A 16,368-nucleotide genomic window follows, 5' to 3' on the forward strand; every position below is an offset into this window, starting at 1 on the left:
GTTGAGAATGCTGCCCAGAGCGGTCACAATGGAGCACTCTGGGATAGCTCCCGGAGGCCAATACAGTCGAATTGTGTCCACAGTACCCCAAATTCGACCCGGCAAGGCCGATTTAAGCGCTAATCCACTTGTTGGGGTGGAGTACGGAAATCGATTTTAAGAGCCCTTTAAGTCGAAATAAAGGGCTTCATCGTGTGGACGGGTGCAGGTTTACATCGATTTAACGCCGCTAAATTCGACCTAAAGTCCTAGTGTAGACCAGGGCTAGGATAGCAGTAAACCATTAGAACTAGCAATTCCTTCCCCTGGGCTACTTCCCTCTCCTGCCCTTCAGCTTGTGGGGCTTCCTGCCCTCCCTCTGCACAAACCAGGTGTCCCTTTACATAGGGTCTTGGTCTTCTTAGCCCACCACAGCACTTCTCCAAACTCTCCTCTGCTTCTCTCCAAACTGCTCTTTGCTCTAACTCCAATCCACTCTGTTTCAACCCCTCCAAACTGCTCTTCGCTCCAATGCAATCCACTCTGCTTCAACTCCTCCTTTTGTCTGATTGAAGCAGGGATTTTTTATCATGTGACTGGCTTCAGGTGCTTTAATTAATTTATAGCAAACTTTCTTCCCTCTACAGGGAATAAGGCTCCCTTCTAACACTCTTCTGCTGCCCTCTGGCCATGCTGTATCACACCCTGTATAAAGCTTTATACAGAGTAAAAAGGATTTATTTCGAGTTTGGATCCCACTGGGAGCTGGGTGTCTGGGTGCTAGAGACAGGAGCACTTGCTAAGTCTTTTCCAGTTAAGTCTGCGGCTTTGGGGGGTGGGTCAGATCCTGGGTCTGTGCTGGAGCAGACTGGCGTATCTGGCTCAACAAGGCAGGATTCTGAAGGCCCAAACTGGCAGAGAAAACTGGCTCAGAGGTAGTCGTAGCACATCAGGTGACAGTCCCAAGGGGGTCTCTGTGACCGAACCCATCACAGCAGGGTAAATCGGGAATAATTCTGCTTCAGTCCTTGAAGTTGCACCAACGGAAGTGAGATCAGGCCCTGAACAGCTCAGAGTGAATCGAAGAGCTGTGAAACCAGTTGGTGGCACAGTCCCATAGGTGGGGGACAGGGAGACTTTCTATCAGACTTTTGCCTCATTTTGTCTCTTTGAAATATAGTTCTATTGCTGTTCAGCAGTTGTTGAACCCGTTTCTTTATCTCTTATGGACAGTGCATCATATTTAGACTCCTCACCATTGTTTTCTGGCTAGTTGCTACTGGAATTGATTCACCCCTTTCTCGGTTTACTCCACAAATGTTGGACACTTATGTTGAATTGTGATCTCTCTAACTAAACGGGTCCCATGGTGGGGGACTGATCTACCTCTTATCTTTACAGAAGAGTGGTTCTTCTAGGTCATGGCTGAGGCCGTTGGTAAGGCAGTGAAGTGAAACACCCCAAGGAGAGTATGCTTATGAATTGCAGAAGAAAAAGATTTCACTGCTTCCAGTCCATTAACTCTCCTGTACGCTAATAATCAGCTAGTTAAAGGCAGGACTGGGGAGGCTTGTGGGTACAAGCCTAGAACTGGAGTAGAACAAGAGATGGATTCTGGGACTAGCTCGGATATTGACTTCCTTGTGACCATTGACAAGTTATGTCCCTTCTGGTCTTCAATTCTTTCCCACTGTAAAATGGGGATAATATTTTTTCTACCTCAGAGGGATATCACATGAGCATAATTCCTTACAGTGTGTACCATACTCCCATCTTTCACCTAAAGATACTATATAAATGCAAATTATTAATGGCAACAAATAAAATAAGTAGATAAAAAGTCTTCTGTTTCAGAAACAAAATGTGACTGTTTACAGCAAGGGATTGAGATGTCTGTGAAATGCCATGAAAACCCCTGGAACCACAAAAATAAAATAATCACAATGAAACTGACTAGTTCCTTCAAACCCTAATTTTTAAATTCCCCACTAACTTTCTCCCATTAATCTCTTTTTTTCCTTCAGAATTGGCTGCCCTTCTGGGTCTGGTGTACATGTACACCCATCACAAATACTTCCATGGATATGCAGAGTCTGCAAAAGGAAGGTAAGAAGGACCCACCATCTGTGCTTAAGTTGAATGCTCCAGTTTGTGGCCTGAAGCTGGGCTTACCACCAACGACTGGTAGTGAAAAGTGACTATAATTGAATGCAACATGTGTAATGTGTCAGCAAGAGGTCTGAAATGAAAACCCGCAGGGAAGGTAGCTGGCTGCTGCAGCTGAAGCCTAAGGTTAAAGCGTGAATGTGCTACTGGTCGCAAGAGACAGGAGGTTTGATGGTCTCAGTGCAATGCCTTGTGGGTGCCTACTTTGCACCCTACAGTCTAACAGGGTTGGCATATCTGCAGTGAAGAGGCCCAGAAATAGAAAGCCTAGAGATTTGCAGGTCAGGATTGCACTACATTGGAGACTGTTGAGACAAAGCTTGCACACAACCTGTCTGGCTTGTACTACTGCCAGCATTTCCTCAGTTCATTAATAGTAAAATCATTGTATTCACGTATTTATTATGCAGACCACACAAAGTACACAATGGGAACGAGCAAGAAAATTTGACCTTGTAGCTAGAGGAACTTTCACCAAACAGATGAGGAGGCTTTGGATAAGCACAAACTTACAGTGTTTAAACTGATCCTCCAAAGGCTTGAGATTGCAGAAATGTGCAATAGCTTTGGAATCCATGCAAGATCTCTCTACCTGCCACTCTCCATTTCAAAATCTGATGCTGCCACTGATGGGACGCATGCGCACTCTCACAAATTGTTTCCTCTTTCATCTCAGTACTGTATTAACCCAGATAGGCTAAAGAAACAGCCTCATCTGTGATGCCAACGTTCTTCTAAACCTCAATACAGTGTGTAAGACAAGGAAAAGACAAACCCCCCATCCCTGGAGGGGTTTACAGTTAGACTGAGGGGCTGGGGGTGAGCACTTTAACACACCTTTATAGGGAACAATCCTCTAGTCCATTCCTCCGCTCCTAGAGGAATAACAAAATGTTTTCCAGCTCTACTTTCCTGAGTCAATGCACCAACGCTAACCTCCTGCCTCTTCCCTGCTCCTCAAAATACCCAGTGCCAGTTAGTAGTCTGATTTTGCAAGGCTTCCTTCCTTTCTGCCCCTAAGGAATGAGAAAGAGAGAGACTCCCAGATAAAATTATACCCTAAAATTTGCCCTTTGTTAGGGATGCAATTGTCAGGATAACCCTCTGAAAAACCAGAAAGGACCACAGCTATAAAGGAATATCTAGGAGGGAATGCACATTTTGAAATTAAATATCCTTTTTGTATCAACTAAATAAAAAAAGCTTCTTTGCTAAGAAACCTTTCCCCCTCTGCAACTCTATGATTTTAAAATTATACCATCAGCTCCTGAAATTGCACTCAAGGAAACAAAGGTATTGCCTGGGTCTGTTGTTGTACTGGGGTTTGCTCTTTGTTACTTGGTGGAACTCTTTTTCACTTATTTAAGCTGAGTTCAGTGCTGCTGTCAGGGGCCAGACTGGTGCCCTGGAAAACTGAGTTATTCACAAAGGCCCACATCTTCAAGGCACCTAATGGCCATTGAGATGCAAAAGGGCCTGTTTCTGCAACCCTTGCCCATGCTGATCAGCCCCTTACATTTGGTGGGGCTGTTCATGGAAGTACTGCTCAGTACAAGTAAGGGTTGGAGAATTGGGCCCAAAACATGTACTGGCCAGGCAGAGGCAGTGCCAGTTTGCCCACTCTGCCCTGTCAATAGATCTCAACCTGGAGAGGACAGCCCTATCCGTGTGAAGGTAATTCCATCTTCAGTGCGGGCTGACAAAGGTGCCGGCTGTAATGAGGATACCTGTCCACTAGAAATTGTACAGAGACCACCCATACATTTCACATAGACCACTGAGTGGTCCTCAGCTGGTGATGAATTTTGGTCATTCCCAGTCTGACCTGCATTTGAAGCAGTAACCTGTTATAATAAGCTGTGAGACTATGTATCCAATTAGCAACCCCAGAGCAATCCAGTTGTAGGACACTCTGTACTGTTCCAGTTCAGACTGCCAGCATCCAAGTTCCTTTTTCCATCTTGCTCCTTATTGCTAGAATCCTTCTCCATTGACCACTGCTATTTGGATCCCAAAACACTGCACAACAACGTTCTTGGAAAAATGTTTGGGGGCCTCCTACTGCATCTAGCCAACGCTTGATTTTTCCAACATTTCTCAGCCTGCTGGGGATATTTCACTCTTTCTGAGGAGTGGAAAACTGGTTTTTAAAAGAGCCAACAAAAACTTTGGCTTAACATTTCCTTCCCATTTGCATTTTCTGCCTTTGGTGGAAACCCGAAGTACCAAAGGGCCATGCGAGAATGTTTTCTTGGTATTTTCAACAAAAGCCACCTTCAGTAAGTATTGATGATCTATCTCAGCCAATACTGATCTTACACAGGGCCCAGGGCTTGGGAGAGAGCTGTGGTCAGGGGACCTGTGCACAGGGCTGTGAACCAAGAAGTTGAGAGTTTTAATTTCAGCTGTGACTCTGACTCCCTCTGTGAGTTTGAGCATGTCACACAATCTACCTTTGCCTCAGTCTGCCTCTCTGTAGGTAAATGGAAATAATTATTTCCCTACTTGCCTACTGCACAGGACGCTTTAAGCCTCCCACATGTTCCCATTGCAGCTGCAAAACCCCACAATTGTGTGCACAAATTAGGTGACACCACATTAAGTCATAGAGCTCATAGCATGTGTAGTTATCGGACTTGAACATACCAACCCCAGTTTGCATGTGATAAGGCTGCAATCTGTAAACATAAGAGGTGCCTGGGCAGTTCACCTTTTTCCCAGGCCTTGACAAGTGTGCAAACCGCCCCCCCCCAAACACACACACACACCCCTGCAGCAGAGCAGTGCCAGCCTCCCAGCTTTGTTTGCATGAAAGATTTTTCACATTTTCCTGAGAATTAATAAATTAGGTAACTGGTGACTGTCAGAGTCCACTCACCACAAGCAGTGCCTCCTGCTGGCTGTCCTGGGATTAGCTCTTCCAGTTTGCACACTCCTTCCAGTATTGTCTTCTCCAATCTTGTCTCACTCTGCTGGCTTGCTCACTCCCAGGTCTGCAGCTTCCTCTTTGTGGCTTGGCCCTCCTGCCAGGTCACTAAAGTTCTCCCATTCTGGGGAATCCACAGTCTTTCCAGACCTGCTGTACTTGCCATTCCCCAGTGGCTGGTAGGGGAGCCCAGGCATGCCCCCAACACTGGATTCCAGGCCAGGAACCCTATAACAAGCAGCCACAGTCCCTGTACAGTCCTACCTCTTGCTGCTGTTTCCCTGGGCTGCTTCCTATCTTGCTTCCCACCTCTCTGGGTTTGCCAGCCTCCAACTTCCTCCACTCCTGGAATGACTGCAACCTACTTCCCTACATCCTTTCCCAGCAGCCCCCCTACAGCCAACTAGCCAAATACATGCCCTGCCTGTTCCTGTACAGGTGAGTCTGTCCTTAATTAGCTGCCTCCAGCCTAAGTCTCCTCTACAGTCTAATTAGCTGATTGGGCCTACCTGGCCTAATCCAGCTCTTGCAGGGCTAGTGTGAGGAGTCCACCCCGTCACAATGACATTTTTCCATTTCCACATCAGTGACTAATTCTTCATGCTGTGATCAATCCCACTGTGGAACAAACTGCAAATTGTCAAACACAACTACCTCGGGGGAACATCACCATTTTCACAGAGGAAAATTTACTAATTTTTCCTGCAAAAATCACTTTCTGGTGAAAAGGTCATTTATTTTTCAAATCAGTTTCATCAGTGGCTGATTTTTCTCTGGCACAGCTCTGATCAGCTGGTGTAGACTGAAAAGTTTCACAACAAACACAGCGTGTACATCTTGTCATTGTGTTTCTTTCCGTTTTTGTCCTCTAGGATAACATGTTTTTACTGGAGTGTGGTGGTTCTGCTCTCACTGATGGCCCTGGCTGCAGCTGGGATTACTAATAGCTTTCTGGAAGAATACTTGGACATCAGCATAGGAAAGAAATTACATAAATTGCTCTGACGATTATTTATGTATAAATAAATAAAGCAGATGCTTTCCCTGGACATTAAAAGGCAGATGAGCTGCATCATGTGGAATGAAAGCATCCAGATTTCTTTATTAATTGTCCATTGCAATGTAAAGTGCATGTCTTTCCTGACCATTTGTTTACACTGTTTCTTTCCTATACCACAGAAAAGCAGGCACAAAGAATATAGCAAATGTGGCTTCACTTTTTGAGTTACGTGTTCAATGAACTGGTCTTGTGTACAATATCGTATGACAGCAAAAATTACATTGAATTCAGACAATGTTAATCCAGGGAGTGGCTTATTTGAAACAGTTGCACGTGACAGCTATTTTACCCAATGTCCTTCGGCTCTGCTGTGGCTGTTGGATTCTTCCTCTCTGCATCATGTTTGGGGCTGAACATAGAGAAACACATGACCCGTGCACAGAGGCATTTAGAAATCTGTGGCCCCAGTCCAGCAAGCGACTCCAGCCCTGATTCAGGAGAACATTTAAGCATGTGTTTACAGTGCTTTCCTGAATACAGACAGACTTCATTGACTTCAAACACATGATTAAGTCTTTGAAGTTAAGCACATGCTTAAAATCAGTATGTGTTTAAGTCCCACAAAGCGCCTTTCCTGAACAGGGACACTTTCCTGATTTGCGGCCTCTCTGTGGGCAGACCCCTGTTTTCGCAGAGAACCCCACTGAAATCAATGGGTCTTCATGAGGGACCAGAGGTCTACCAATCTGAAGTTAGTGGCAGGATCAGGACCGAAACTAGACACAGCTAGGCACAGATGCTAGTCAAGCAACTGAATCTATTTCAGTGTTTCTCCATAAAGCACAGATGGCTGATGTATAGGAGAGACGAGACAAACGCTCCAGCACAGCCAAAGCTCACAGAGAGTCATAAAATAATAACGAAAGCAAACTGACTGTGAAAACAGTTTTCATTAAAAGGGGGTGGGGCAGAGAGAAAAATCACTGCCTGGTGGGCTTTCCGGGCATGGTGCTGAGGTTGAATTGAAACATCACTGTAGAAAGAAAAAAGGCAAAGCTGTTAAATGTCTTTAAATAGGTCTAAATAAAGTTACAGCAGATTCCTGATTACTCAAACTATTTGGGTGACACCAAATCTGTTCAGATAAATGGGAGCTCATAGGCAGAGATTCCTTCTGGCACACATCTGCAGCTGGGGTTTGGCCACAAATATTGTATGCACTTGGTTCTGGTCATTCTGGGCACTATGTGGCATTTAGGAATCCAAAGACCATTGACTTAAACAGATGTTGAGTCAGACCACTGATCATCTTCCACATGATGATCGACGATAAAGTTGAGGCTGAGGCAGTTCATAGCCACTGTAACTAGATCACTTGCCATATTCTAGCATCTGTGGTGCCTGAATAGCGATGAGATTGCTAACTACGCATGTCCAAAGAATTAAAATTCAACATGGGTGGGGCAGTTATGGTTGCAGAGGGAACGATGATGATGAATAGTCTGGCTTTTGCGCTTTTAAAGGAGACTTGCCTTGAAGCCACTGTGGCCAGAGAGATTCCCAAACACCATGGCTCCAGGGGGAAAAACAGGAGATACAGGGCCTGATCCCACACCCACTGAAGTTAATGAGAGTCTTTCCATTGACTTCAATGGGCTTGGATTTGGTCCACTAAGAGGTAAGAAAAGAGACAGAAAAATCTATTCTAGCAGAAATGATGCCTCTTGACAGTCACAATCAGAGGTGCTGCCTCCAGGAGAGGGGATGGTAATAGGGAACCAAATTAAATCATAGTAATGAAGCACTTTCAGAGGATCCACAAAGGCCATCTTTAAGCAGTGTTCAGGCATGCTAAACCTTAGCCTTGCATTGGTACGTTTATAGCGAATCTGCCATCCCAAGGCCCCTAACGACTTTACAAAAAGAGCAAAGTGATATACCAACTCTATGTACCACACGCCAATGAAATGCTGCCACTTCTGGGATGAAACACAGCAGCTGTTTAACAGCACAGAGCAGCAGTGCTAAAGGAGAAATATGGGACCAAAATTATGGGAGTTACACCTGCTCACTACAGAGCTGAGGTGGGCTACTTAAAATTAGAGAGGCTACCACATTGCCTTTTACGCAATTTACCACGCACTGGACAAATACTAACATCCCTCTGAGGTAAGTACGTAATAGCATCTTCATTTTACATATGGGGAAACATAGTAGGTTTATATCAGTGTAATTCCATTGACTTTAATGGAGTGACTGACAGGCCTGGAGACTTTCTCAAAGCCACATAACTTGGCGGCAGTGCCAAGACCAGAATTCAGCAGGGTTCTGAGTCTAGCAGTAGCACATGTTCCTTTCATATTATTTCTTCTCCCTTTTACAGGGTAATAATCAGATTCTCGACTGGATAAACTCCAGTACAAATCCAAAGGCTGACCACTCACTCACAAGGAAGGAACTGAATTATTGCCGAGGGCAAATTAAATTGCTACCATCATAATACCAGCTTAAATACACTTAATATAAAATGACGGCCTGATCCCAGGAGATACCGAGCACCCTCAACGACAATGAATCTGATTTTTTTTTTTTCAATTTTTTTCCCCACTCAAAGAAGGCAAAAGCACTATACCTCATTGCGTGCTAAGTACGTGCCAAATATCACGTTTCAAACCTCAGCTGATTTCACTGTCATCCTTTTCGAAGAGTGATTTCAAAAAAAAAATGTGTTTGTTTACAGTGGGAACACTGTGTCTTTTTTACTCTCCCATACCTCAAATAGGACTGAAGCAATTTTGCTCAAACTTTTAATTCAAATAAAATTAAAAGAAAACCCTCAGCACAGCCCAACCCTGGAAAAAAATTAAGACTTAAAAATGATTTCTCCGGAAAGTGTGAAAATGACTTATAATGAAAACATTTTTGCAATGTTAATTATAGCTGTTGTTACTGGTGATCATGACAGCATACCACAAAGTGAATGGTTCACTCTTGTAATCAATAAACCCCAACAGACTTTGCCCCTTTCTTCTCACTGACTGTTACTTTATAGCTAGCCGACTGAAGAAAATAACCTTCACGCCCATTTTAAACTCAATCCCTCTTCTTCCTTTGAAGCCCCAAAGATAATAATGATAATATCTGGATATCATGGTTGGATGAATGTGAGGTGCCATGAGTGAGAGTCCTCTAAATCAGTCTTTTCTTTGATTCAGATAACAATCTTTTATTTGTTTTTTTGTTTTTTCTTTAAAAGTGGTATGTTAACATCAGGTCATTTCTACATTTTCAGAGCTCTGTACAGGTCTCAAAAGGAAATAAGCAATGCTTAATGTACAAAGTAAAAACAGAACACTAGAAAAATCTGAATAAAACGGAGCAAGTTGCTGTCAGGGATACAGTACAAATTAGTAATTAGATGTCATCTGAAGTGCAATACCACTGCAGTGAGGATGAGTTAAGGAATGAAATAAAAATACTCTATTTTAAACAAACAGTATATATATATTTATATGTATATATTTTACAGATAGTAGACCCAGTGATATCTGCAGAATTGTAAAAACCTATTTACAAATAACCTTTTTTTTTTTTAAACATTACATATACATCAGCACCATAGTAAGAAAAAAACCAAACCTATTAAAATCTACCTCTCTATTACTTGGTCCCAGTACGGAGTATTTGGAGGAAGCTTTACAAAGACAACAGCGACTCAGCCCTCATCAGCAAACTTCTTGTCACCATATATGAGCTAATTCCTGTACCCTTCCAATAAAAATGAATTTCCATTACGTCACTTTTCTCTGTGTGTGTGTGTGTGTGTTTCTAAATCTAATTTCCCAGTTTGCCTCTCCTAGGATACATCTACAAAGCAAAATCAGACTTGTGGCAGAGAGTCTCAGAGCCTGGGTCAACTGACTCAGGCTCACAGGGCTCATGCTGCGGGGCAAAACAAAGCAGTGTAGATGTTGTGGCTCGGGTTGCAGCCTGGACTCTGAAACCTGGCGAGGGAGAGCGTCCTGGAGCCTGGGCTCCAGCCCGAGCCCAAACACGTACAAGACTATTTTCAGCCTCGCAGCTTGAGTCCAGCGAGCTCAAGTCAGTTGACCTGTGCGCTGGGACTCAGCACCGTAAGGTTTTGGGGTTTTTTTGCTGTGTAGATGTATCCATCGTTGACAGGGAACCCTTTGTTACCAAGGCCAGGAAATAGTGACGCTGCCTGGGAGATGAAGACCAGCCACTCCATCCCCACCATGCTTGACGTCCTCACTGCTGTATGTGACCCTTGGTTAGCATGGTGCAACTGTTTGACACAGTGAAGGACAAGCATGTGCCCCACCCAGTCCCATAACATTTACACATACCCACACCATTTTCCCTTGCGGGTGCCAGTTCTACCCCTTCATCTATCCCCCTTTTATGCTAGTATGACTAAGCTCCTACTAGCTATAAAATGCTTGTGGTTGAAATCTTCAGTTGGTGCTCACTTTTACAGGATTAGGGCCCACCCTGACGTCCACTGAAGTCAGTGGAAAGACCAAATCCCATGGACTTCAACGGATACTGATCAGCCCCTTCAGGTATATTATTAAAATGTGTTGGGTAAAACATTTTTACTAATGCATTTTAAAACTCTGGTGTAGACAGGACACGCTGCATTTTAACACAGATTGTTTGGGAGTTACCTTAACCAGCTAACCCATGTTAAAATACAGCTTGCCCTGTCTACACCCTTTGTCCTAGTCTAGCCAAGTCCAGCAAAGGGTTACCACACAAGAGTGAACAAGCAGCAGGGCACTGAGTTCCCTGATGCTGTGTCTATACTGCAGCTGGAGGTGCGATTCCCAGCACAAGGTCACAGACTTGCATTAGTTCAGCTCAAGCTAGCACATTAAAATAGCAGTGTGGCTGTTGTGATGGCTCAGGCTACCAACCCAAGCTCAGACCCAGGGAGCGGGGTGATGGCTAGCTGGAGCGGTTGCCAGTGCCACAATATCCATGCTGCTAATTGTTAGGACAGTAGCTCCAGTCTGTCTACCCAGCTGGGACTCACACCACCTGGCTGCAGTGTAGACACACCCTCAGGAGATAAAGGGACCATTTTACTCCCATTTCTTGCTCCTGCTCAGACCTGTGCTCCATGCAGAAACAAAGGGCTTGAACCTGTGAGGTACTGAGTGCCCATCCTCAGTTCCCACAGATTTCAGTGGGTCAGCACTTCACACCATGGAGCCTAAACCAAGCCACTGAAGACAACTCAATTGGTAGGTTTGGATCATTTAAACAATTTTCACTTCAGCAAATGTTTTGGCTCATAGAGATTGGTTTCAGACATTCTGAAGGGCCGGGTTTTATTATTTTAAAAGCACCATTTTGAAAGATATATCACAGTTTTGTTACCAGTTCAGCACAGATCTGCTTTTAACTTGTCAAGAGATATGTCACTGCTACTGCCTAGCGAGCTTGTCTGGGTAGACCCTGTATTTGTGATAACCAATATACAGTCATTTGCCCCTCCGTGGATGATCATTACAACCAGTCCTTTCTTGATTCCTGCTGTTTGGATACCCCCGCGAATTTATCCCAGCACTAGGAAGTTTACACTGAACATCTGTTTAGGACAGAAAAACAGGCTGCATGTAGTATTAAATCAACTGCATGGGCATCCCAGCCCCAAATAACACCTCTAATCTTGTGCATTCAGGAGAAGAAGGGAAACTCATTCAGAGTTCCACACTCTAGTGGGGCATTTTAATGTTCTCAGACCTGCTTCCTTTCTTCTTTGTGCCTGTTTGTGGGGGCTCCTGCTCAGATGAAGAAAAGTGAAGTGCAATGGCCTTGTGTTACAGTGCATATTTCTCCCCATGGTCAAGGGAAAATCATGAAACTCATGAACATATTGGGGGAGGAGGAAGAGAAGGGGACTTGAATTCGGTCTGCACAGAACTCTACTGTAATCTGTTCACTCTGCGTAGTCCTTTTACACTTTGTTTAGCTGCTAGCCAACAGCACACTGCTAGGCAGCACAGGTGTGCCGAAGCGCCCAGATACAGAAGCACAGACATGAGCCTAAAAGAGCATTAATAGCTCATTAAGTTAACCCGCGCACCTAAGCAGTGGGTATGCCCACTCACACCCACAGACTGTCCTGCACTCAGACTGTCCTGCTCTTTGTATTGCCAGGTTTATGTTCCGCTAATCTTTTATTTTAAATTTTTTATCATGCTACAGTGAAAATGGTAACCCCTCTATGATTGTTCAGGCTAATCACATGTGCTGGACATTCTTGCACAATAGCCTAGAGTAGGCTCCATAGGCCTTGTTCTGTATCAAATCAAAGAGAGCGGTACACTTTGAAATCTGGGATCTGCTGACACCCAGAGTTCAGAACATTGCTGACCTGTGCACATGGGCTGCGCAATCACCTGGCAACCCCCTTAGGTTTTGTTCCCGGCCTGAGGGATCTAGCTTTTCACACGCCCTGAAAGCTGCAGTGGTTACACTAAAATAGAGTGGGAGAGACTGGGAACACCACATCGCTGTGCAACAGTGCCTCACCGCACAGAGCGTGCCAGCTCTTCCCAGGGACAGAGAGCAGGTGATTTCCCAGCCCTTCCCTCTCTCTCACAGATGGACAGAGCAGGTACTGCTGTGCAGTGGAGTTTGCTATGTGGAAGTTTTGTGAAATCGACACGTCGATGTTTTAACCACCACCTGACTCTTCCACCGTTGGCTGCAGTTCAGCTCGGTTTGCACAGATTAAAAAGCAAAAAACAAGGATGGGGGGACATCCTGTTTTCTTTTTTTAACGTAACTATCAGAGTTTAAAACTATACAAGCCCACTCACTATGGGTTTCCAAACAACTCGTCAAGTTCTTGCATCCACTCATCACCTGGTCCACCTTTAATGATGGAGTCCACAAGGTCTGCACCCTCTGCTATACTTGAAAAGGAACCTCCAGCTCCTTCATTACTGTAATTGTAAGATATGTCCTGAGTGGGATTCCTCTCATAGGCCTGACCTTGGTTGCTCTGAGCAAAATTCCCACCTGGCATTTGTTGTGCAGGGGGCTGATTGAAACCAGGCATAGTGGGAACCCCCTGACTTATGGCAGGCATAACCATTGTCCTTGCTTGGCTGGTTCCTTGCTGTGCAGGGAGCTGTTGCAGCATTTGTCTTCCCACTGCTGGATTTAGGGCTCTGACTGTTCCACTCGTGTCCACGACTGACTGGTTAATTCCCTGTGGGAAATGTTGCTTGGGCAGCCTTGGTTGCCCAGACTGCACTGGGTACACTGTGCCGTTGCTGAATGACCCCATTTCACTGCTAGTCCTTCCAGGGATACCTTGTATGCCTCGCTGCTGCCAGCTTTGTGCTCCTTGAGGGACAGTTGCCATCATGTTTTGAAGTCTAGGGGCTTGTGGCCTGGGCAGGACCTGGCCCACAGGTCCTTTCATCTGCTGATGTTGCTGGGGAATAGAGTTCACCAGAATACTTTGACCAAAACTACTGACAATTCCAACCCCTTGTCCAGACGCGGGCTGTCGTGGTCCCTGGCCTGCACTATGTGCCAGGGTCATGCCACTTTGGTTTGGGTGCTGCAACATTTGGCTCATTCCTGTGCTCATATTGTACATTCCTGGTTGGCTGGTAGATGTGTTGCTGTAAGGAGTCATTCCCATCTCGGACTGACCAGCTGCTGTCGACATTGTGCCAGGGTTCGGGGAGGGCCCCATTGCCATCATGCTCGCATTCTGGGCCATCATTCGGGAGGTCCTCATACTCTGAAGCGCTGCTTGGTTTCTCACTGCTGCTATATCCTGGGGAGAACCTACAGCAAGGAGGGGGAAACTGTAAGTGTTAAATCATACATCTTTGCATACCAAAAAATTTGTAGGAGTCTTTCAGATTGTAGGAGCCTTTCAGATTGCTTTGCTTTTTGGGTGAATAAATTATTCTTTCATGCGAGAGTTAAAGGAGAGAGGAGAAGGTTACCCATCCCGGGAAGGAAAACTCTAGTCCTCCTGGTATTCACATGTCAGACAGGACATGCTTCCCCACAACATTCTAGCTGTGACCTGAACGCCGACCTGCAAAGTCTCCTTTCCTTGAAGGTGAGAGGTGGTACATCTCCAGTGCTACCCTAAACAGGAACTGCTGATCATATTAGGTATTCAATCTGTGAAGTGGAAGACTGTTAGCAGAGAATACTATCAATACAGGCCATTAGACTAATTTCCCTGAAGACCTAAAATAGGGCTGGAGAGGTTAAAAGCCAATGATTTACCCGCTAAGCAATTCTCATTTATGACAATTTTTGGAGATGTCCCCCCAGAGATCCAGGGGCTTTTGGTTCTCCGTTCATCTTTAAAATATCAAGGCAAACTGATTCTGTGCATGACCCAGCCTAAACCATCAGAGCCTTCTTGATAATGTACTATACAAGCTCCTCTAGTAAAACTGTGAGGCTTCAAAGCAGCAGGTACACTGCAGAGCCATGGGAGCAGCAGTGCTGAGGCAGAGTTGCCCTTCTATTAGGCAGTGACTGACGACAAAATGTTCAGAAGGCTCCTATGTCACTTAGGCGCTAAGTCCCATTTTAAAAATAATGTAGGGTGCTTTTGAAATTTTTACCCTAAGTCTAGAAAAATTGTAAATTACATACCAATATATAACACTAAATCATCTCCTCACTGGGAAAAACGGGACCCAGGGACATTTTTCAAAATTACACAGACAAAGGTCTTCATTTTTCTAGCACTGTATGCAGCTGCGCATACGCTATTCTTTTCAGACATGGGGCCCAATGCTGCTTCTATCAAAGTAAAAGACAAAACTCCTATTGGACTTCAATGGAAGCAGGATCAGGCCCATCATAGTGCATGTGATGGTTAGAAATCTACTTTGTTGGACTGAATTTCAATGTAAATAACTGAACTTCAGCCAACCAGTTAAGACTCTCTTCTAGATATCTCCATTGTCTTTCAAAACTGAGCCATGAAAATGGAAATGTCAGACTCAGAAGGCCAATCAATTTTTTAATAGCTCAGGAGGCATAAATGAATGGATTTTCTATGTCATTGTTACTGATTAAGTCTACGGAAAGAAGAAAAATTGTTTTTTCTGGACATGTAGAGCAGAGAGAGTGTATTAGTGAATCAATATTATAAACACATTTTACTCCACCTTGGACCAATGATGGGAAGCCAGAAAATCCTAACCTTGTTAAATTCCACACCATGGCAAATAACCGCACCATGCTTGTGTCTTTCTGATGTGGGATTATCGATTTCTGGGAAGCCAATATGCCTCTGTATTTACTATCTTTATTTAAAAACAATTACAGGAATTCTGATTACGCCACAGGTTCATTATGGTTTTGGGTCAATACCATACCGAACTAAAACAATCAAATACTCTGCAGATGAAGCTCGAACAGGATCACAGAATGAGGCAGACAGTTATTCCCAGATCAAACATTATTAAATTTAAATTAAAAAAATCTGTAGTAAGAGACAAACTAAACAACAAAAGCAAGACATGATGTCCTAACTCAGTCCTCGTCACCATGGCATACAGCACAGATGAGTGTCAGTCTGAAGGACACAGAACACTGTCCTGTTACGTAAGATGGATGGTTCTTCTTTGTGAGTATATAGAAAACGTGTGCTAGAGAAAGCACGTCACATATTATTGCACACATGGCTCAATGGGATGGCCCCATCTCCTTTGCCTGGTGCCTGGGATTGGGTGTGGAGTGACGTGCAAAATACAGGTAAGCGAAGTGTTTTGGAGAGTGAACAAAAAACCTATAAAAACCAGATAATCCAACAGCTTTTACTTAGCCTATGTTACTGACACAAAACAATTTTCTCAATGTTATACATTAGCGAGTCTCAGTTGTTTATGGTGCTCCCCCATTTATGACTGGGCAACCATCTCCTCACCCATTGGCAAGCCCATAACATTTTTATTGTGATATCTGCAAGTGCTTAAGGAGAAAAATAGTATTAGGAAAGTATACAATGCATTCTTAGCTGTCTTTTAACTCATGTTAGCAACTGGAAACAATCAGAAGAGTCAGCACCAGCCAGTCCCAGTCTGAGCAAGACTACAATCTGAGAACCACAGTTTTACCTGCATAAGATACAGGAGCTCAGATAATGTGGTAGTTTAGAGAGATAGGAATTTTAATATACTGGTGAAGTTCTGCTGTCAGCTACATCCATGCAACACCCGTAAAGTCCTTTGGATTGTGTGTATATAACCAGAGGGCAGAATTTGGCTAAATA

The 16,368-nt window shown here is 44.3% G+C and overlaps 2 protein-coding genes across 4 annotated transcripts in view; one reads left to right on the top strand and one right to left on the bottom strand.

The window, feature by feature from the left end:
• MGST2 (microsomal glutathione S-transferase 2) overlaps nt 1–6,120 on the top strand; it is a 32,732-nt gene extending 26,612 nt beyond the window's left edge. The window contains exons 4-5 of the mRNA XM_084626116.1: nt 2,004–2,085; nt 5,944–6,120. Of these exons, the coding sequence (XP_084482242.1) occupies nt 2,004–2,085; nt 5,944–6,076 (215 nt within the window). The 3' untranslated portion in view covers nt 6,077–6,120. The remainder of the gene's footprint in view (nt 1–2,003; nt 2,086–5,943) is intronic.
• Nucleotides 6,121–9,871: 3,751 nt separating this feature from the next.
• The window catches only part of MAML3 (mastermind like transcriptional coactivator 3), a 366,068-nt gene continuing 359,571 nt past the window's right edge, over nt 9,872–16,368 (bottom strand). For all 3 annotated transcript variants that reach the window (XM_084625362.1, XM_084625361.1, XM_084625363.1), the window contains exon 5: nt 9,872–13,907. In XM_084625362.1, coding sequence (XP_084481488.1) covers nt 12,922–13,907 — 986 coding nt within the window. In that variant the 3' untranslated portion in view covers nt 9,872–12,921. The remainder of the gene's footprint in view (nt 13,908–16,368) is intronic.

Source organism: Lepidochelys olivacea, assembly GCF_965140295.1.
Source record: "Lepidochelys olivacea isolate rLepOli2 genome assembly, chromosome: 4".
NCBI classification, from domain to species: Eukaryota; Metazoa; Chordata; order Testudines; family Cheloniidae; genus Lepidochelys; species Lepidochelys olivacea.